This window comes from Myxocyprinus asiaticus, chromosome 45, assembly GCF_019703515.2.
Source record: "Myxocyprinus asiaticus isolate MX2 ecotype Aquarium Trade chromosome 45, UBuf_Myxa_2, whole genome shotgun sequence".
In the NCBI taxonomy this organism is placed as follows: Eukaryota; Metazoa; Chordata; class Actinopteri; order Cypriniformes; family Catostomidae; genus Myxocyprinus; species Myxocyprinus asiaticus.
This window is the reverse complement of record NC_059388.1, coordinates 6,542,915-6,565,746: the sequence shown is the minus strand read 5'-3', so window position 1 is coordinate 6,565,746 and position 22,832 is coordinate 6,542,915. Positions and strand designations below refer to the sequence as shown.

General features: G+C 35.4%; 1 protein-coding gene across 14 annotated transcripts; it reads left to right on the top strand.

The window, feature by feature from the left end:
* Positions 1-1,409: 1,409 nt before the first annotated feature.
* Positions 1,410-18,031, top strand: LOC127435383 (putative uncharacterized protein DDB_G0282133). Of its 14 annotated transcripts, none has more exons than XM_051688811.1 (21): positions 1,420-1,505; positions 1,980-2,062; positions 5,135-6,615; positions 6,851-6,912; positions 7,139-7,296; positions 7,588-8,081; positions 8,322-8,383; positions 8,613-8,770; positions 10,806-11,479; positions 11,728-11,789; positions 12,014-12,171; positions 12,457-12,890; positions 13,139-13,200; positions 13,415-13,572; positions 13,860-14,533; positions 14,782-14,843; positions 15,058-15,215; positions 16,524-16,801; positions 17,002-17,063; positions 17,189-17,355; positions 17,486-18,031. In XM_051688811.1, exons 2-21 carry the CDS (start codon positions 2,002-2,004, stop codon positions 17,572-17,574), a joined length of 5,514 nt encoding a protein of 1,837 aa, XP_051544771.1. In that variant the 5' UTR covers positions 1,420-1,505; positions 1,980-2,001; the 3' UTR covers positions 17,575-18,031. The 14 variants fall into 14 exon arrangements, with proteins under 14 accessions (XP_051544785.1, XP_051544774.1, XP_051544783.1 ...); XM_051688810.1 differs by lacking the exon at positions 8,613-8,770 and adding an exon at positions 10,361-10,518 and having other exon boundaries at positions 1,421-1,505; XM_051688825.1 differs by lacking the exons at positions 8,613-8,770; positions 13,860-14,533; positions 14,782-14,843; positions 15,058-15,215 and adding an exon at positions 10,361-10,518 and having other exon boundaries at positions 1,410-1,505.
* The last annotated feature ends 4,801 nt before the right edge of the window (positions 18,032-22,832 follow it).

Genomic DNA, 22,832 nt, shown 5'->3' with positions numbered 1-22,832 from the left:
TTCTAAGTTCTCAGGATACAGAGTCAGCTGGTCTAAATCCGAAGCTTTGGCTCTGACAGTGTACTGCCCAGTAACAGCCTTTCAGCCGCACGCCTTCCAGTGGCCCAAAAAGGGCATTAAGTATTTGGGCATTTTATTCCCAGCAAATTTGTGTGATTTAGTTAGAGTTAATTTTGACCCCTTAATAAAAAGGTTTTCGAGTGATGTGGGCAGGTGGGCTTCATTACATTTATCTATGATTGGGAAGGTTAATGTTATTAAAATGAATTGTATTCCAAAATTAAATTACCTGCTACAGTCTCTTCCTGTAGATGTCCCCTTCTCTTATTTCAAGCAATTTGATAGCATAGTGAAGTCCTTCATTTGGAATGGTAAGCGTCCCAGATTACATTTCAATAAGTTACATAGGCCGATTGACAAAGGTGGGCTAGGCCTACCCAAGATTTTGTTTTATTATTATGCATTCGGTCTTAGATATTTGGCTCATTGGTCGCTTCCACCTGAGAGAGCCCTTCCCTGGTTTTGTATTGAACAGGAAGTTCTTGCCCCTGTTTCGCCATTGCAAAGCCTTTCTATCAAACTAATCAGAGAAGTTAAGTTACACCCCGTTATCTCACATTTGCACTCGGTATGGACAAAAGTGTCCAGAGTATTTAATTCAGACATTTATTTAAATGTTGCCTAGAGCATATGGCTGAACCCACAATTATGTATTAATAAGTCTCCTTTCTGCTGGTCAGAGTGGATTGTGAGGGAGGTTAATACGCTCAGTGACCTATATGAGAGTGGAGTGTTGAGATCCTTTGAAAATAAGGGAAAAAACTTCAAGAAACATCTTAATATTGATTACTCCCAGGAAAAGAGCCAGCTAATTCCACTGCTTATAACTGGCTGACATTAAAAAAATGAATGGGTATTGATTGCATTTCAGTTATCCATCTCATCTAGAATGTACAATGTTTGAATGTATCAGTCATTAGAATGTAGAGTGTGTTATTAGTCAAGTAAATTGTATTTTCTTTTGATATCCATTTTGTCGTTTTGATTACAATAATTCTATTATACAGGCGTCTCATTAAATATAGGGAATCCAATTTAATATTTCACTTAGAATATTTGATGTGTACTGTATTATTAAGTGATAGAGCCTAAACTGTTAAATAGAATATTAAAGATGAGTATAGGTTTTGCTATACATTGTATGGCTTTTTATGCAAAATTTGTTAAAAATGTTCTTCCTGCAAGTCGACATGTACCAGGAACAAAGCAATTATTTTAAGTTGTTCCACCAGTTTCTAAACAAACTCGTGGTCATTGGTCCTTTTTCTTTGGAAAAAAAAAAAGAAAAAAATGGTTCTCACTTTAAATGTCACCTCACCTGTCTGCTAGGTTCTCTTAGAGGCAACTACTGTGTATAACTGATGACACCTTTAGACTTCAGAATCAGAAGGTTGCTATTTGGATTAACCCTGGATTGTGGGCTTTACTGAAGAGATAATTAAAAAGTAAGTAGAAAAAAAGTTGTTTTGTTTGTTTGTTTAATTTTTTTTTTTTTTTTTTTTTTATTTATGTGCAAAAATTCAGGAGTGTGTGCTTTGATTTAATCTGTGATCTTAGGTGTTGCTATTATGCTCCCATAACTATTTTGATGTTATTCACCCCAACACTTATATTCATATTAAACAAGACTGTTATGTAATAAATTAGTTTTTTTAAGCAACGTGTCAATAATTTTGATGTACTTGTAAGGTGTGTGTGAAACACACTCTAATCTATTTAGTTAATCTACTAAACTGGTTAATATTTGGTAAATATAACTGTATTTGTTTGTTTCTGTAAAGCTCTTGATTCTTTTTCAGTCATGATATCAAACTCACCAACCATGTAGACTTTTTATGTTAATCAAACTGCTTATAATGAATTGTTTTTGATTTTAAACTTTTGAACATTTTATTAATATGCTTCATTTTTACTTTTAGGGCTATTGCCTAAAGAACAGCAATGGAGCGGAGAAATATTTTTGGTCTTCTGTATATTTGCTCTTCTATATTTGCTCTAAACGGTGAGTCAAGAAACTTGTTCTAAATCCCTCTTCATAATGTGCACATTGCACTATTTCAGAAGACAGAACTTTTCAGATATCATAAAGTAATAAATAAATAATTAACAACAACAACTAAAGTTAGTGAGAAGTAAAACTAGCAAATTAAGTATGGGGAAAACTGGCAGTTTCAATGTACACAACAAACACAAGTTCTGTGTCAAATTATATATAGTAAATACTTGTTGTTCTTGTAGTAAACTGTTGGGTACATAGACTCAAACCAAAAGATACATTCAAAGAAGCACAAGGCTTAAAAGTCCAAGATCCAAATTAAAAAGCTTCACTGAATAATAATACAAACTTATACATAAGGATAAACAACAAATTAAAGTTGGCAAAAAAGGTCGACCAAAAGTTTCATTCCCCAAGTACTGTCTTTAGTGCTTCAGCGCTTCAATGTACAACCGTTAGGGGAAACTCCCAGCTGAGTGATCTGCATTTGGATTGTTATCTTGCCCATATTCCTTTACTATAAATACAGTACTAAACTTTAAAAGATGCTAAACCTTTTGCAATATTTCCTCTATTGTAGGTCTATTTTGGTTTCTCAAAGGATGTCTATTATTGGCAATGTACTGTGTCCAATTTTCCCTAATTTCCCTACAATGTAACATTAGTAAATTGGGGCATTAGTCTTTTGGAGCCGCTAATCACTATATTTATGGTTAAGATTCATGTGAACTCAAGGCAAACCTACACTTAAAAAACGATTTTAGCTTATTTTTTAAGATTTTAATTTAATATCAAAATTCTTACAATTAAATTGTGTAATTTTTAAATTAATTTATCAAAACTTATAAAATGTAGTTTTTTAGTTTTTATTTTATTTTGTTAAAGATTACTCAGTTCAGTTTGATGGAATTTTGAAATTTGCAAATCTTAAAATTATATTTTTAGCATTTTAATTATATTTATTAGAGTGATACTACTAGATATTTACTCCACATTCTGGTGGCCAGTAGCGAACCCCTCCGCCCCTGGCAGCGGCTCCACCGCTCCAGGCGGCCGGCAGCGTACCCCTCCTCCCAACGTGGATGGCGGCCATTCCTCTGAGTCCAGGTGGCTGGCAGCAACTCCTCTTTCCCTCGGCGGAGTTCGGCCGCTCCTCGGCAGTGGCGAGGACTCCACAACAGCGCATCCCTCCTCCCTCCCAGGTTTCAGGACCAATGTAACAAGGTTTAAAATGGGCAAGGAGGAGGCGGGAACTGGCTGAACAGTCAAAATTATGTTTAATGAAAACCTAAACAAAAAGACACAAACACAAATACACACACGGCAGCTGCATGTGGCTCTCTCTCTCCCGAACTGCCGCATCCGGCTCGGCTTTATCCCTCTCCTTGGCTGATTAGCCCAGTTGGGGGCCGGCCATGCGCACTCACGGCCCGGCCCCGTCCTCCTCCTCGTCACAATTATATTGTTACATATTGTTCCTAAGATGGCAATAAATGCATTTTGACAGGAAATTAGTATCTATGGTGTCTAATTTAAGCATTTTCGAAATCTGCGATTAATCATAATTACCAAAAAAATATGCTTCATTCATTCATACCAAAAAATATGCGATTAATCGTGATTACAAATTTTTATCGATTTCCAGCCCTAATATATACAGTATATATTTATACAACAGTTAGTTCCGGTCCTCGAATCTGATTGAATGAGAGACGTTCCAAGAGTGCTGATAGCTCATACCATCAGCACTGGGACACTATACTGTTTGTATCACTCTGCTTGTGTTGATGGTGTTCCAAACTAATGTGTAAGAGCAGCTAGATTTTCATTAATCCCTGTGACTTTAAAGATGCCATATGGCAACAAAAGACTGTTTTGTGTGTGCTATGAGTGAGTTGAACTGACGTTGGCAAAATGTGTTGTCAACCAGTGCACAAGTTTCTTTGAAGTTAACTGGAATTCTCTCTCACTCCATGATCACTCGGATTACTACTACACTATAGGTGAGAAATAGAGCTTTACTAATTGCTTCAGCATTACTGCCGATCACAGCTGAGAGTCGCTACAGATGGAGAAATCAAACCCCCTCAGGGTGCCTACTTGATCCTCAAGTTTCAGAGTTGGGAGAAGATGAAAATGTTCAACATGGCGGAGGAGAGAACACGTTCTGTGTCTGTGTCAAAATAAGAGTTCCCCATTAAATATACAAGAATGAAACTGGAGTCCTCCATGTTTTCTCACTGACAAAAAAAAAAACAAAAAAAAAAACACTTGAACGAGTGAAATACTTGTAGGATAATTCCGATAGCATGTATTGCAGCATTACTCCTTGATCGGAGCGGATTACTATCACACTACAGCTGGGGAATAGAGTTAAACTAACAGCTGCAGCATTACTGTTCATCGCTGCAGGTAATCACATACACAGTCTCTCTCTCTCTCTTATACAAACAATAGTCCTTGTTTTTCCAGTAACTTGTTAGAAACAGCCTGAGCTTTTGTTACTAGGTCTAAAGTGTAGTTTTCAAATTAGTAATGGAGGCTTGGGTGCATCTTTCAAACTAGCAATGGAATATGCTGAATCCGTGGCTTAAGAAAGTAGTTCCACACACAAGCGTTTTTTTAGGACAGTCCTTAGTTTTTCCATACTTACTGTATACTGTTTACTTGTTCGTTGCACTGTTGTATAAAAGCAATATCACACTTGCAATTGTGCTGTATTGTCCATCCATCAGCACAGCTGTGATTACCTTCGGTACTCTGCCTGTATCCACAGCCATTCTGATAGATGGAAATACAACACTCTTGTTTGTGTAATGGGCAGGTGTCAAATGTGTCGAACTTTGAAAGACTGAGCGCTCAGCCGTGTGCGTGATGACCCGGAATGAGGAAAAACAAAGCATACCCAAGCCTTTCGTCTTCTTGGAGCAGAGTAAATGTTATATTTGTGGTTAAGAGTCATCTGAATTTAAAGCAAACATATTGAATGATGCATAGTGAATTTTAATGATCATTGAAATAATAATACACATTTTTATAACTGACAATGTACTGTGTCCCTTTTTCCTGTAAATTTAGATGCAACATTATCTAGCACAATTGCATCTACTAACAGCAGCAACCTCACAACTGCATCTCCTAATAACACCAGCATCACAACTGGATCTCCTAATAACAGCAACATCACAACTGCATCTCCTAATAACAGCAACATCACAACTGGATCACCTAATAATACCAGCATCACAACTGGATCACCTAATAATACCAGCATCACAACTGGATCACCTAATAACACCAGCATCACAACTGCATCTCTGAATAACACCAGCATCACAACTGGATCACCTAATAACACCAGCATCACAACTGGATTTCCTAATAACACCAGCATCACAACTGGATCACCTAATAATACCAGCATCACAACTGGATCACCTAATAATACCAGCATCACAACTGGATCACCTAATAACACCAGCATCACAACTGGATCACCTAATAATACCAGCATCACAACTGGATCACCTAATAATACCAGCATCACAACTGGATCTCCTAATAACAGCAACATCACAACTGGATCTCCTAATAACAGCAACATCACAACTGCATCTCCTAATAACAGCAACATCACAACTGGATCACCTAATAATACCAGCATCACAACTGGATCACCTAATAATACCAGCATCACAACTGGATCACCTAATAACACCAGCATCACAACTGCATCTCTGAATAACACCAGCATCACAACTGGATCACCTAATAACACCAGCATCACAACTGGATTTCCTAATAACACCAGCATCACAACTGGATCACCTAATAATACCAGCATCACAACTGGATCACCTAATAACACCAGCATCACAACTGGATTTCCTAATAACACCAGCATCACAACTGGATCTCCTAATAATACCAGCATCACAACTGGATCACCTAATAACACCAGCATCACAACTGGATTTCCTAATAACACCAGCATCACAACTGGATCACCTAATAACACCAGCATCACAACTGCATCTCTGAATAACACCAGCATCACAGCTGGATCTCCTAATAACACGAACATCACAACTGCATCCTCTAATAACACCAACATCACAACTGCATCTCCGAATAGCACCAACATCACAACTGCATTTCCTAATAACACCATCACAACTGCATCTCTGAATAACAGCAACATCACAACTGCATCTCCGAATAACACCATCACAACTGCATCTCCTAATAGCACCAACACCACAACTGCATCTTCTAATAACACCAACATCACAACTGCATCTCCTAATAGCACCAACATCACAACTGTATCTCCAAATAACAGCAACATCACAACTGCATCTCTGAAAAGCACCAACATCACAACTATGTCTCCTAATAACAGCAACATATCAACTGCATCTCCTAAAAGCACCAGCACCACAACTGCACCTGTTACACAGTTTGAAATAAATTTCAGCATTAATGACACATTCAAGGATGTCTACTCAAATTTGAATGATCCTGAAACTATAAAGCTGAAAGATCGCATCACCTCTGAGGTAATATTTTTATCCAATGTCGAATGTTTAGACTTATACTAATATGTGTAATACTCTGCAGCTAATGCTATCAACATAAAAAAAAAAAAAAGATACAATTGGTATTATACATTTATAATATTTCTGCATGTTTAGGATGAAAAGCTTGCTAAGGCCTTGCTTTACTTGGACTAAATGACTACTCTCTCTCTTATAATACATGTATATAAACTGTTTATTTATCAATCTATTGTAGGTTTCCCAAGTTTACAAGAAGCGTTTTCCAAACTTTATTCGCATGGTTATTCTGCGATTCAGGTAAACAGTGCATGAAACACAAAAATATATCAAACAGACCGTTTACTGTAAATTTCATCATAACAGATTGATTTATGCATAATTCTTTTATTGGTTTATTTTCTTTATTGAATGATCTTTTGGTTTGTCATGTTATAAGTCAACTCAACAATTGATTCAATTGTTTTATTCCATTTTTTATTTGCTAATTATTTGACTGTGTTTCATCATGATTGTGTCTTCTCAGGAGCGGCTCCATTGTGACAGATAGTGTCCTTGAATTTGATAACAATGGCACTCGCCCTAACGTGTCAGAAGTGACAAACACCTTTGTTCAGGCAGCTACAAATGGAAACTTCAACTTCACGGTTGATCTGAAATCTGTCAATGTTTCAGAATCTGCTGGTCAGTATGTGCTTGCAGATTTACTGCAACTTTGAATGTAATCATTTTGTTCTCTAATGTAGTGATCGTGCACAATTAAGCACAGCAATTATCTGTGGTTTAGGCCGTTTCATTTCACAATTTTATTTTTTTTTTACATTTAATCTCAACTCAAGGCAAAAGTATATAACGATACATTGCAATTGTTAATATTAATTGAAATAATAATGTTCAGAATAATAACAATTATAATATATTTTTATCACTGACAATGTACTGTGTCCCTTTTTCCTGTAATTCTACACTAAACAGTAACCCAGAATGTGACCTCAACTACAGCATTCTCTAGCAACACCACAACTGCATCACCTAATAACAGCAACATCACAACTGCATCTCCGAATAACAGCAACATCACAACTGCATCTCTGAATAACAGCAACATCACAACTGCATCTCTGAATAACAGCAACATCACAACTGCATCTCCGAATAACAGCAACATCACAACTGCATCTCCGAATAACAGCAACATCACAACTGCATCTCCGAATAACAGCAACATCACAACTGCATCTCTGAATAACACCAACATCACAACTGCATCTCCGAATAACAGCAACATCACAACTGCATCTCTGAATAGAACCAACATCACAACTGCATCTCCTATTAGCATCACCACTTCAACTGCACCTGTTACACAGTTTGAAATAAATTTCAGCATTATTGAAACATTCAAGGATGTCTACTCAAATTTGAATGATCCTGAAACTATAAAGCTGAAAGATCGCATCACCTTTGAGGTAATATTTTTATCCAATATCGAATGTTTAGACTTATACTAATATGTGTAATACTCTGCAGCTAATGCTGTCAACATAAAAAAAAAAAAAAGTTACAATTGATATTATACATTTATAATATTTCTGCATGTTTAGGATAAAAAGCTTGCTAAGGCCTTGCTTTACTCTACTTGGACTAAATGACTTCTCTCTCTCTTATAATACATGTATATAAACTGTTTATTTATCAATCTATTGTAGGTTTCCCAAGTTTACAAGAAGCGTTTTCCAAACTTTGTTCGAATGGTTATTCTGCGATTCAGGTAAACAGTGCATGAAACACAAAAATATATCAAACAGACCGTTTACTGTAAATTTCATCATAACAGATTGATTTATGCATAATTTTTAAATTGCTTTATTGTTTTCTTGTTTGAATGATCTTTTGGTTTGTCATGTTATAAGTCAACTCAACAATTGATTCAATTGTTTTATTCCATTTTTCATTTGCTAATTATTTGACTGTGTTTCATCATGATTGTGTCTTCTCAGGAGCGGCTCCATTGTGACAGATAGTGTCCTTGAATTTGACAACAATGGCACTCGCCCTAATGTGTCAGAAGTGACAAACACCTTCGTTCAGGCAGTTACAAATGGAAACTTCAACTTCACAGTTGATCTGAAATCTGTCAATGTTTCAGAATCTGCTGGTCAGTATGTGCTTGCAGATTTACTGCAACTTTGAATGTAATCATTTTGTTCTCTAATGTAGTGATCGTGCACAGTTAAGCACAGCAATTATCTGTGGTTTAGGCCGTTTCATTTCACAATTTTTTTTTTTTTTTTTTACATTTAATCTCAACTCAAGGCAAAAGTATATAACGATACATTGCAATTGTTAATATTAATTGAAATAATAATGTTCAGAATAATAACAATTATAATATATTTTTATCACTGACAATGTACTGTGTCCCTTTTTCCTGTAATTCTACACTAAACAGTAACCCAGAATGTGACCTCAACTACAGCATTCTCTAGCAACACCACAACTGCATCACCTAATAACAGCAACATCACAACTGCATCACCTAATAACAGCAACATCACAACTGCATCACCTAATAACAGCAACATCACAACTGCATCTCTGAATAACAGCAACATCACAACTGCATCTCTGAATAACACCAACATCACAACTGCATCTCTGAATAACAACAACATCACAACTGCATCTCTGAATAACAACAACATCACAACTGCATCTCTGAATAACAGCAACACCACAACTGCATCACCTAATAACAGCAACATCACAACTGCATCTCTGAATAACAGCAACATCACAACTGCATCTCTGAATAACAGCAACACCACAACTGCATCTCTGAATAACAACAACATCACAACTGCATCTCTGAATAACAGCAACACCACAACTGCATCACCTAATAACAGCAACATCACAACTGCATCTCTGAATAACAGCAACATCACAACTGCATCTCTGAATAACAGCAACACCACAACTGCATCTCTGAATAACAGCAACATCACAACTGCATCTCTGAATAACAGCAACATCACAACTGCATCACCTAATAACAGCAACATCACAACTGCATCTCCTATTAGCATCACCACTTCAACTGCACCTGTTACAAAGTTTAATATAAGTTTCAGCATTATTGAAACATTCAATGCTGTCTACTCAAATTTGAATGATCCTGAAACCATAAAGCTGAAAGATCGCATCACCACTGGGGTAATATTTTTATCCAATGTCGAATGGTTAGACTTATCCTAATATTTGTAATACTCTGCAGCTATTTAAAAAATACAATTGGTATTATACACTTATAATATTTCTACATGTTTAGGATGAAAAGCTTCATAAGAACTTGCTTTACTTGGACTAAATGACTACTCTCTCTCTCTCTCTTTCTCTCTGTCTCTCTCTGTCTTTCTTTACATACTGTGTATATATGACTGTTTATTCATTATCTATTATAGGTTTTCAAAGTTTACAAGATCCGATTTCCAAACTTTGTTCGTATGGTTATTCTGCGATTCAGGTAAACAGTGCATGAAACACAAACAAAAAAATATCACACACTGTTTACATTTCATCATAACTTTAATTTATGCATAATTTTTAAATTGCTTTATTGTTTTCTTGTTTGAATAGTATTTTGGTTTGTCATGTTATAAGTCAACTCAACAATTGATTCAATTGTTTTATTCCATTTTTCATTTGCTAATTATTTGACTGTTTCATCATGATTGTGTCTTCTCAGGAGCGGCTCCATTGTGACAGATAGTGTCCTTGAATTTGATAACAATGGCACTCGCCCTAATGTGTCAGAAGTGACAAACACCTTCGTTCAGGCAGCTACAAATGGAAACTTCAACTTCACAGTTGATCTGAAATCTGTCAATGTTTCAGAATCTGCTGGTCAGTATGTGCTTGCAGATTTACTGCAACTTTGAATGTAATCATTTTGTTCTCTAATGTAGTGATCGTGCACAGTTAAGCACAGCAGTTATCTGTGGTTCAGCCTGTTTTATTTCACAATTTCTTTTTTTATTTAAACTCAACTCAAGGCAAATGTATATAACGATACACTGTGATTGTTAATATTAATTGAAAAAATAATGTTCAGAATAATAAGAATTATAATATTTTTTTTTAATCACTGACAATGTACTGTGTCCCTTTTTCCTGTAATTCTACACAAACAGTAACCCAGAATGTGACCTCAACTACAACATTCTCTAGCAACACCACAACTGCATCACCTAATAACAGCAACATCACAACTGCATCTCTGAATAGAACCAACATCACAACTGCATCTCCGAATAACAGCAACATCACAACTGCATCTCTGAATAACAGCAACATCACAACTGCATCTCTGAATAGAACCAACATCACAACTGCATCTCTGAATAACACCAACATCACAACTGCATCTCCGAATAACAGCAACATCACAACTGCATCTCTGAATAACAGCAACATCACAACTGCATCTCCGAATAACAGCAACATCACAACTGCATCTCTGAATAGAACCAACATCACAACTGCATCTCTGAATAACACCAACATCACAACTGCATCTCCGAATAACAGCAACATCACAACTGCATCTCTGAATAACAGCAACATCACAACTGCATCTCTGAATAACACCAACATCACAACTGCATCTCTGAATAACAGCAACATCACAACTGCATCTCTGAATAGAACCAACATCACAACTGCATCTCCTATTAGCATCACCACTTCAACTGCACCTGTTACAAAGTTTAATATAAGTTTCAGCATTAATGAAACATTCAATGCTGTCTACTCAAATTTGAATGATCCTGAAACCATAAAGCTGAAAGATCGCATCACCACTGGGGTAATATTTTTATCCAAAGTCGAATGGTTAGACTTATCCTAATATTTGTAATACTCTGCAGCTATTTAAAAAATACAATTGGTATTATACACTTATAATATTTCTACATGTTTAGGATGAAAAGCTTCATAAGAACTTGCTTTACTTGGACTAAATGACTACTCTCTCTCTCTCTCTTTCTCTCTGTCTCTCTCTGTCTTTCTTTACATACTGTGTATATATGACTGTTTATTCATTATCTATTATAGGTTTTCAAAGTTTACAAGATCCGTTTTCCAAACTTTGTTCGCATGGTTATTCTGCGATTCAGGTAAACAGTGCATGAAACACAAACAAAAAAATATCACAAACTGTTTACATTTCATCATAACTTTAATTTATGCATAATTTTTAAATTGCTTTATTGTTTTCTTGTTTGAATAGTATTTTGGTTTGTCATGTTATAAGTCAACTCAACAATTGATTCAATTGTTTTATTCCATTTTTCATTTGCTAATTATTTGACTGTGTTTCATCATGATTGTGTCTTCTCAGGAGCGGCTCCATTGTGACAGATAGTGTCCTTGAATTTGACAACAATGGCACTCGCCCTAACGTGTCAGAAGTTAAAGACACCTTCGTTCAGGCAGCTACAAATGGAAACTTCAACTTCACGGTTGATCTGAAATCTGTCAATGTTTCAGAATCTGCTGGTCAGTATGTGCTTGCAGATTTACTGCAACTTTGAATGTAATCATTTTGTTCTCTAATGTAGTGATCGTGCACAATTAAGCACAGCAATTATCTGTGGTTCAGCCTGTTTTATTTCACAATTTCTTTTTTTATTTAAACTCAACTCAAGGCAAATGTATATAACGATACATTGCAATTGTTAATATTAATTGAAATAATAATGTTCAGAATAATAAGAATTATAATATATTTTTATCACTGACAATGTACTGTGTCCCTTTTTCCTGTAATTCTACACTAAACAGTAACCCAGAATGTGACCTCAACTACAGCATTCTCTAGCAACACCACAACTGCATCACCTAATAACAGCAACATCACAACTGCATCACCTAATAACAGCAACATCACAACTGCATCACCTAATAACAGCAACATCACAACTGCATCTCTGAATAACAGCAACATCACAACTGCATCTCCGAATAACAGCAACATCACAACTGCATCTCTGAATAACACCAACATCACAACTGCATCTCTGAATAACAGCAACATCACAACTGCATCTCTGAATAACAGCAACATCACAACTGCATCTCCTATTAGCATCACCACTTCAACTGCACCTGTTACAAAGTTTAATATAAGTTTCAGCATTATTGAAACATTCAATGCTGTCTACTCAAATTTGAATGATCCTGAAACCATAAAGCTGAAAGATCGCATCACCACTGGGGTAATATTTTTATCCAAAGTCGAATGGTTAGACTTATCCTAATATTTGTAATACTCTGCAGCTATTTAAAAAATACAATTGGTATTATACACTTATAATATTTCTACATGTTTAGGATGAAAAGCTTCATAAGAACTTGCTTTACTTGGACTAAATGACTACTCTCTCTCTCTCTCTTTCTCTCTGTCTCTCTCTGTCTTTCTTTACATACTGTGTATATATGACTGTTTATTCATTATCTATTATAGGTTTTCAAAGTTTACAAGATCCGTTTTCCAAACTTTGTTCGTATGGTTATTCTGCGATTCAGGTAAACAGTGCATGAAACACAAACAAAAAAATATCACACACTGTTTACATTTCATCATAACTTTAATTTATGCATAATTTTTAAATTGCTTTATTGTTTTCTTGTTTGAATAGTATTTTGGTTTGTCATGTTATAAGTCAGTTGATTCAATTGTTTTATTCCATTTTTCATTTGCTAATTATTTGACTGTTTCATCATGATTGTGTCTTCTCAGGAGCGGCTCCATTGTGACAGATAGTGTCCTTGAATTTGATAACAATGGCACTCGCCCTAATGTGTCAGAAGTTAAAGACACCTTCGTTCAGGCAGCTACAAATGGAAACTTCAACTTCACAGTTGATCTGAAATCTGTCAATGTTTCAGAATCTGCTGGTCAGTATGTGCTTGCAGATTTACTGCAACTTTGAATGTAATCATTTTGTTCTCTAATGTAGTGATCGTGCACAATTAAGCACAGCAATTATCTGTGGTTCAGCCTGTTTTATTTCACAATTTCTTTTTTTATTTAAATTCAACTCAAGGCAAATGTATATAATGATACACTGTGATTGTTAATATTAATTGAAAAAATAATGTTCAGAATAATAAGAATTATAATATTTTTTTTTAATCACTGACAATGTACTGTGTCCCTTTTTCCTGTAATTCTACACAAACAGTAACCCAGAATGTGACCTCAACTACAACATTCTCTAGCAACACCACAACTGCATCACCTAATAACAGCAACACCACAACTGCATCTCTGAATAACAGCAACATCACAACTGCATCTCTGAATAACAGCAACACCACAACTGCATCTCCGAATAACAGCAACATCACAACTGCATCTCTGAATAGAACCAACATCACAACTGCATCTCTGAATAACAGCAACATCACAACTGCATCTCTGAATAACAGCAACATCACAACTGCATCTCCGAATAACAGCAACATCACAACTGCATCTCTGAATAGAACCAACATCACAACTGCATCTCTGAATAACAGCAACATCACAACTGCATCTCTGAATAGAACCAACACCACAACTGCATCTCTGAATAATAGCAACATCACAACTGCATCTCCGAATAACAGCAACATCACAACTGCATCTCCGAATAACAGCAACATCACAACTGCATCTCTGAATAACAGCAACATCACAACTGCATCTCTGAATAGAACCAACACCACAACTGCATCTCCTATTAGCATCACCACTTCAACTGCACCTGTTACAAAGTTTAATATAAGTTTCAGCATTATTGAAACATTCAATGCTGTCTACTCAAATTTGAATGATCCTGAAACCATAAAGCTGAAAGATCGCATCACCACTGGGGTAATATTTTTATCCAATGTCGAATGGTTAGACTTATCCTAATATTTGTAATACTCTGCAGCTATTTAAAAAATACAATTGGTATTATACACTTATAATATTTCTACATGTTTAGGATGAAAAGTTTAATAAGAACTTGCTTTACTTGGACTAAATGACTACTCTCTCTCTCTCTCTTTCTCTCTGTCTCTCTCTGTCTTTCTTTACATACTGTGTATATATGACTGTTTATTCATTATCTATTATAGGTTTTCAAAGTTTACAAGATCCGTTTTCCAAACTTTGTTCGTATGGTTATTCTGCGATTCAGGTAAACAGTGCATGAAACACAAACAAAAAAATATCACACACTGTTTACATTTCATCATAACTTTAATTTATGCATAATTTTTAAATTGCTTTATTGTTTTCTTGTTTGAATAGTATTTTGGTTTGTCATGTTATAAGTCAGTTGATTCAATTGTTTTATTCCATTTTTCATTTGCTAATTATTTGACTGTTTCATCATGATTGTGTCTTCTCAGGAGCGGCTCCATTGTGACAGATAGTGTCCTTGAATTTGATAACAATGGCACTCGCCCTAATGTGTCAGAAGTTAAAGACACCTTCGTTCAGGCAGCTACAAATGGAAACTTCAACTTCACGGTTGATCTGAAATCTGTCAATGTTTCAGAATCTGCTGGTCAGTATGTGCTTGCAGATTTACTGCAACTTTGAATGTAATCATTTTGTTCTCTAATGTAGTGATCGTGCACAATTAAGCACAGCAAATATCTGTGGTTCAGGCCGTTTTATTTCACTTTCACTATTTCACTGTCAAAACCTCTCAAAAATGCATGTAGCAATTCACAATTGCATGTAACTAAAAGCTGAAAAAATATGATATAGTGTTTTACAAGTTTATGACCCTACTGACAAATATACACAGGTAATTTGTATCGGTAATACCAGAAATTATCACAAATATCACAAAAGACCTGTCCAAAATTATAGAATCTCTCTACTAACTAAAGCATCTGGCATGCAAACATTTCAGAGATATCCATCATTGATGGAAAACTCGTAGTTCTGTAGGCATTCGTGGAAGACAAGCAAATACATATATTACATCCAATATGTTCTGAGTGGCTGGGATTGTGCTGTCGCACAGCAGTTTCACGTTCAGTGTGAACAAACAAATTGCTTGTTGATGTAATCTTTTCATATCTATTGTCACACTGACTGTGAAGGCAGAGCTTGAAGTTTTTTACAACACAGCGGTCTATTCGATGATACTCTTATCACTTACACTACCGGTCAAAAGTTTTGAAACACTTACTCATTCTTTATTATAATTTTTTTCACATTTTAGAATAATAGTAAAGTCATCAAAACTATGGAATAACATAAATGGAACTATGGGAATTATGTTGTGACTAAACAAAATCCAAAATAAATCAAAACTGTGTTATATTTTAGCATCTTCAGAGTAGTCACCCTTTGCCTAGAATTTGCAGACATGTACTCTTGACATTTTCTCAACCAGCTTCTTGAGGTATCACCCTGGGATGCTCTTTAAACAGTATTGAAGGAGTTCCCATCTATGTTGGGCACTTATTGGCTGCTTTTCTTTATTATTTGGTCCAAGTCATCAATTTCAAAAACTTTTTTAAAATTACATTTTAGTTTTATAATGAAATAAATTAATATGGTGGCACAATTATATTTTTGTCTACAAAACTAATTTCAAACATTTAAGCATATGTTTGAGATCAAAAGATTTTTAAGATCATGAGAAACATTTCAGTCAAGTGTTTCAAAACTTTTGACCGGTAGTGCAGCTTTTTGAGGGCATCTTAAATGTTATATTTGTGGTTAATATTCATGTAAACTCAAGGCAAATTTATTTAACATAGAGATTGTTAATGTTCATTGAAGTAATATAATAATGAAAAATTGTATCACTGACAATGTACTGTGTCCCTTTTTCCTGTAATTCAACACTAAACAGTGAATGTGACTTCAGATGCAACAGTCTCTAGCAACACCACAACTGCATCTCTGAATAACAGCAACACCACAACTGCATCTCTGAATAACAGCAACACCACAACTGCATCTCTGAATAACAGCAACACCACAACTGCATCTCCAATTAGCACCAGTATCACAACTGCACCTGTTAAACAGTTTAGCGTAACTTTCAAAATTATTGATACATTCCTGAATGTCTACTCCAATATGAGCGCTACTGAAACCATAAAGCTGGCAAATAACATAACCTCTCAGGTAATATTATTTATTTTATTTTTTTTATCAAATGGCAAATGGTTAAGATGAGGTTAGGATTTGTTTTTGTAGCATAATTTGATTGATTTGAAAATGATTTGTCCAGTCTGAAAATAATAATAATAATAATAAAAATGATGATACATATACAACTATATAGCATGAAATCTGTTTTAAGCTTATTTATTGATCTATTATAGATTATGCGAGTTTACAGGGTCCGTTTTGTGAACTTCCTTCGTATGTTTATTCGGCAATTCAGGTAAATTGTATTCTAAAATTAACCAACTGTTCTGTTCAAATTTCATTTTAACATATTCATTTGTTGATTCTGTTGTTTATTTGCTATGTATTTAACCATGTCTGAACCTGATTGTGCCTTCTCAGGAGTGGCTCCATTGTGACAGACAGTGTCCTTGAATTTAACAACAGCGGCACTCTCCCTAATGTGACTGAAGTGGCAAGAACTCTTGTTCAGGCAGTTAAAGATGGAAATTTCACCTTCAAAATTGATGTTACCTCCATCAATGTTACAGACTCCTCAGGGAACACTTGTTAGTATACATTTACAAATATTTTGTCATGTAATGATTTCTTTAAAAGTATGACTGTTTCCACAGCACTGAAAATATATACAGTATTTATGCTAAGTCACAATTTTTAATATTTTTGCTTTTTATACAGCTTCTAGGTCTCCAGTCTTGGCCAGTATGCTCACAGCTTTGTGGATGACCCTCACATCACTTCTTTTGTCAGCTGTAATGCACCTCTGAGCATCACATTCACACAAGCAAACAAACAAATCACACTACAACATTTATTCATTAAAATTAACCAATACAGATGATCTACAATTTAGAACTGGCTTTGCTATGCCAGATTGTAAATGGATTGAAAAATATGATATTTACTGCTTAATTTAAAGTCAATGTGAAATCAAAATGGACCCTATTTCCTTTCTTATTGCACATTTCTGGCCTTATTTTGAACTATTTATCCATACATGCCATTCCAAAGAAAGAAAGTATTTATCTTCATATTCTTTAATCAAAATATAATAGCTTGTTTTGCCTCTATTGGATGTGGAGAAAGGAACAATAAGGTCACAGCTGTGTTCGAGGCATGGTGCCACATGTTTTAGTAAAAAAAAACATGTGCTGTAAGTAAATAATGCTGTTTATTAATATGTGTTATATTGATTTATATATAAATAAAAAAAAGGTTACATATCATGTTTCCTCGTGTTCATTTAGTAAAGAAACATGTACAAACATTTAGTGAAAACAAAGAAAAGAAAACATGCCTTTATTACTGTATTCTTGAATTTATGCATATTTAATCTACTTGGCATCAGCAGCTGATTAGTTGAATTGATGTTTTCTCTGAATAAAAAAAACACCCTTTAAAGATATTTAGCAGGGGTATTAGCAAATACATGAATACTGATATACTGAATATCAGCAAAAGGTTAAAAAATGTCAAGATTGGCCTGCTTGACCATTTATTTAATCTGCTCCTTGTGGTGACAGGATTCATTGTCTACACCCTTCACTCAGTGGACTTTCATTTTTGTTCTTGAACAAGCTTATCATTTCTACTTGTAATTCCACACAAACTTTCTTAGCACCATTAAGAAATTACATGGCTTTTAATATCACTGCTGTTCTGATGGCACTCATTTATCTCACATTCCACTTTAGCCTTTATCTCTGAACTTCCAACTACAGTTGGAATCAAAATTATTCAACCTATTGAATTAAAACACATCAACTTAAACCTCAGTAAACAGTCAAAGTAAATTTTTAATACACATTTGAGTGATTTTGAGAACAAAGAGTTCAGTTTACCCAAATTTTAAAATAAATAGCATTCTCTCCACAAATGTCATGTCAGAAATATTCAACCCCCTAAAGTCATTTGTGGTACATCCTTTACCCTTAATAACATCAAATAAATGTATCAGGTATGTGTTCTCAGGCTTCAGACACCTCTCTATTGGAATTTTACATATTTCTCCTGAGCAAAAGCTTCCAGCTCATTGACATTCTTTGGTTTCTGTGCTAACACTGCTTCCTTGAAATCCAAACAAAGGTTTGCAATGGGATTCTAATAATGGACTGAAAGGGCCAATTCCACAATCCATCCCTGAACCAGATTTTGGACAACTTGGATGTATCCTTGGTGTTATTGTCTTGCTGGAAAGTCCAGTGATCACAGAGCTTCAATTTACACACTGAAGGCATCACATTTTTTTGCCTAAATGGCCTGATACCTGAAAGAAAGTCACAAAGTCATAGTCACAAAGTTTGCCAAATAACAAATGGAAAGTCGGGCCCATTCCTTCATGCTCCTTCTTAATAAATCTTCAGTCATGTTTTATCTGTATTATTGCCAGTTCTTTTGTAGTGTCTAACGCTCAAAGGTCATAAAAAGCACATTTTTGTTTTTCTCAAGACAAACAGATGAATTAATTCATTGGTAAAGATCTGACAGACAGATAGAAAGATGTAAAGTTAATCAAATAATGAAATAAAATTAGCCCTGTCCCTAATATACATCCACTGCTGTACATTATACATTTGTCTTGGAGAATGTTCTTTCGGGATTTGAACTCATTTGGTGAAGGCGGTCTGTCAACGGCAATGAAGGCTGAGCCTCCTTAAAAAAATTTATTCTTTTGAACAACAAAAGTGATAAAATTAAATGTTTTTTATTTATTTATTTTTTAATCATTTTATCATGAAGACTTATTCATGATAAAAGAAAAGGCTTATGGGTTCCCAGCAAACAAAACTTTTGTACAAAGTTTTTACAAAATGTAACAACGTTGCGTTGTGGTTGCAGTTATATTGCAGGATAGCATTTCAAAACTTTCTAGATACCATGCATTAAATAAAAAACAAGTGTAAACAAAATAAAACATTTTAGAAACATGGTAAAAATACCAACTTTTTTTTTTATTTTTTTTAGTAGCCACAAAAATGTCAGGATTATGCCATGTGCCTAGTCTTGTTTTTTATTTTAGTGGCAGGATCCTGACACTCTTGTTATATTGTGTTGTGTTGTTTTCTTCCACTGTCTTGTCTATCATGTTCCCAGCCCTGAGGCCTGTTACCCATAGTTGAACAAACTCAGAGTAAGTTTCAGGTTCACAAAACCAGACAGAGACAAACTGGTTTAAATCAGGTTCAGTGATCTCAAGATACTTGCTATAAACATTCTGTTAACTCAAGACTTTGATCCTGCATTCTTGCTTAAACCTGAAGCTCATGCGCATGAACGAGTGATGTTTGTCACAATAAGCCTATGTGTGAAGTATAGAGAAAGTCAGTGGCATTTACTTCTTGTAAGAAATTCAGTGTGATTTATGTCTCTGCTGATCATTATGAAAGTATGAAAAATGTAAAGATTTATACAGAATGAAAAAACACACCTGCTGCAGCAGAAGTTTGAGGTGACTGTTGGAAAAAACAACTGAATATAATGTGTAATTTAATTTATATAGGTTCCCAATAAGAACATACAGGATTATTAATTTTAATTGCATAAAAGTCTATATATTTGTCTAAAATAAAATAAAAATACAAAAGCTTCTACATTCATTTAAATTAAAAGTCTAATATAATTCAATGAAGTGCAATGCAGGTCATTTTATGTGATAGTCTGCAATATAATTTTAACCAGTATATATGTTTAGGTGGAAAGATTCATCACACAATAAATGCATCTTTAAAGTGTGAGAATCACCTAACACTTCTACAAACAATATTTTTTCTGAGGTTATCAGCATTGCACTGCATACAGGTACAGTATGTAAATAAATGCAAAGAAACTCAATGATTAATTTTTAATGTGCTGCTTAAAAGATACAAGGTTCCCAGATCTCTCAAATAACCCATTTTATAATATCTCAAAATATAGGTCTAATATATTAAATGTTAATATATATATCTAAATTCATTAATACATACATTTTCCTGTGAGGTGCGCTTTAATTTGGAGCAAGAGACACAGGGTGTGTGACTTTATTACAGATGTCATTTTTTTCAGATTAATTTTTATTTATTTATTCACATAAATGAACACCGTAAAACAAAACATATATACACAGAATCAATCTTAACCCCCACTATAACCCCTCCCCCTCCCAATCCCCAATCCCACCCTGACCCAAACAACATCACGGTGGTCTCAAATGATATAGACACATACACACAATATAATAATAATAATCTCATATCCATAAATGAGAATATACTCGCCCCATTTCTCCACGAACATGATATACCTCCCCATTCTTCTAAATGCCCCTTCCTCAAAGGCCGCCACCCTTCCCATCTTTGAGCACCACTCCTGAAAAGAGGGTGCTCCAGCTGACCTCCAGCCCCTTAAAATGATCTGCCTGGTGATCATGACACTGGTTAAGACCCAACTCTTATGTGTCTATTTTCAATGTCGATGACCGCTCCATCCCCAAAGATACAGGGTCTGGGGCAAAATGATACCCGAGAGCCTAATACATCGCACTCTAGACTCTGAACCTTTAACCAAAACTCCTGGATCTCAACACACCCCCAAAAGACTTGGGTTATGTCTCCGTCCTCTGATTGGCATCGCCAGCAGGTGGGTGTGTCTTTAAGACTAAGCATATACAATTTAGAGGGGGTCCAATAGGACCAATGTAAAATCTTGAATTGCGTAAGGTGCACCCTTGCGTCTCTAGACGCAGTTTTGACGTTTTTTAGAATCCTAGCTAACACTCCCTTCTCCAATTCCAAGTTTAAATCTTTCTCCCATAATCTCTTGACAGTGGTTGAGGCTCTGAATTAACAAGGAGTAATACACTGATGCCTCATGACCTTTTCCAAAAGCAGTAATCACCACTCTCATAGTATCTGCTGCTTTAGGGGGGTATATGCTATTCACAAAAATATTACAGAGCAAGTGGCGTAGCTAAAAAACTGAGCTCTAGGGATCCCAAAATGTTGAACCAAATTTTCAAAGGATCTCAACACACTACTCTCATATAGGTCACCGAGTGTAGTAACCCCCCTCACAATCCACTTTGACTAGCAGAAAGGGGACTTATTTATGCATAGTTTGGGGTTTAGCCATAAGCTCGAGGCAACATTTAGATAAATATCCGAATTAAACACTCTGGACACTTTTGTCCATACCGAGTGCAAATGCGAAATAACGGGGTGTGATTTAACTTCTCTGGTTAGATAGAAAGGCTTTGCAATGGCAATATAGGGGCAAGAACTTCCTGTTCAATACAGAACCAGGAAGGGGCTCTTTGAGGTGGAAGCAACCAATGAGCCAAATGTCCGAATGCATACTAATAAAACAAAATCTTGGGTAGGCCTAGCCCACCTTTGTCAATCGGCCTATGCAGCTTACTAAAATGTAATCTGGGGCGCTTACCATTCCAAATGAAAGACTTCGCTATGCTCTCAAATTGCTTTAAAAAAGAGTGGGGGACATCTATAGGGAGTGACTGTAGCAGGTAGTTGAATTTTGGAATATAGTTCATTTTAATAACATTAACCTTCCCAATCATCGATAAATGTAACGAAGCCCTCTTGCCCACATCACCCGAAAACCTTTTTATTAAAGGGTCAAAATTAACTCTTAACTAAATCAGACAAAGTTGCTGGGAATAAAATACCCAAATACTTAATGCCATGTTTGGGCCACTGGAAGGCGCCTGGCTGGAAGGCCATTAATGGACATTACACTGTCAGAGCCAAAGCTTCGGAATTAGACCAATTGACTATGTATCCTGAGAACTTGGAAAAGTAATAAATACTTCTGTGGAGGAAAGGCATAAATCTAGTAGCCTCAGAAATAAATAATAAAATATCATCTGCGTAAAGCAGAAGCATATGCGCCACACGTCCTGCCACCACCCCTGGAAAATCATCCTCCTTTCTTATCGCAGCTGCTAATGGTTCCAGTTCAAGACAGAACAATAATGGGGAAAGAGGGCAACCCTGCTGGGTGCCCCTATCCAGAGTAAAATAATCTGAAA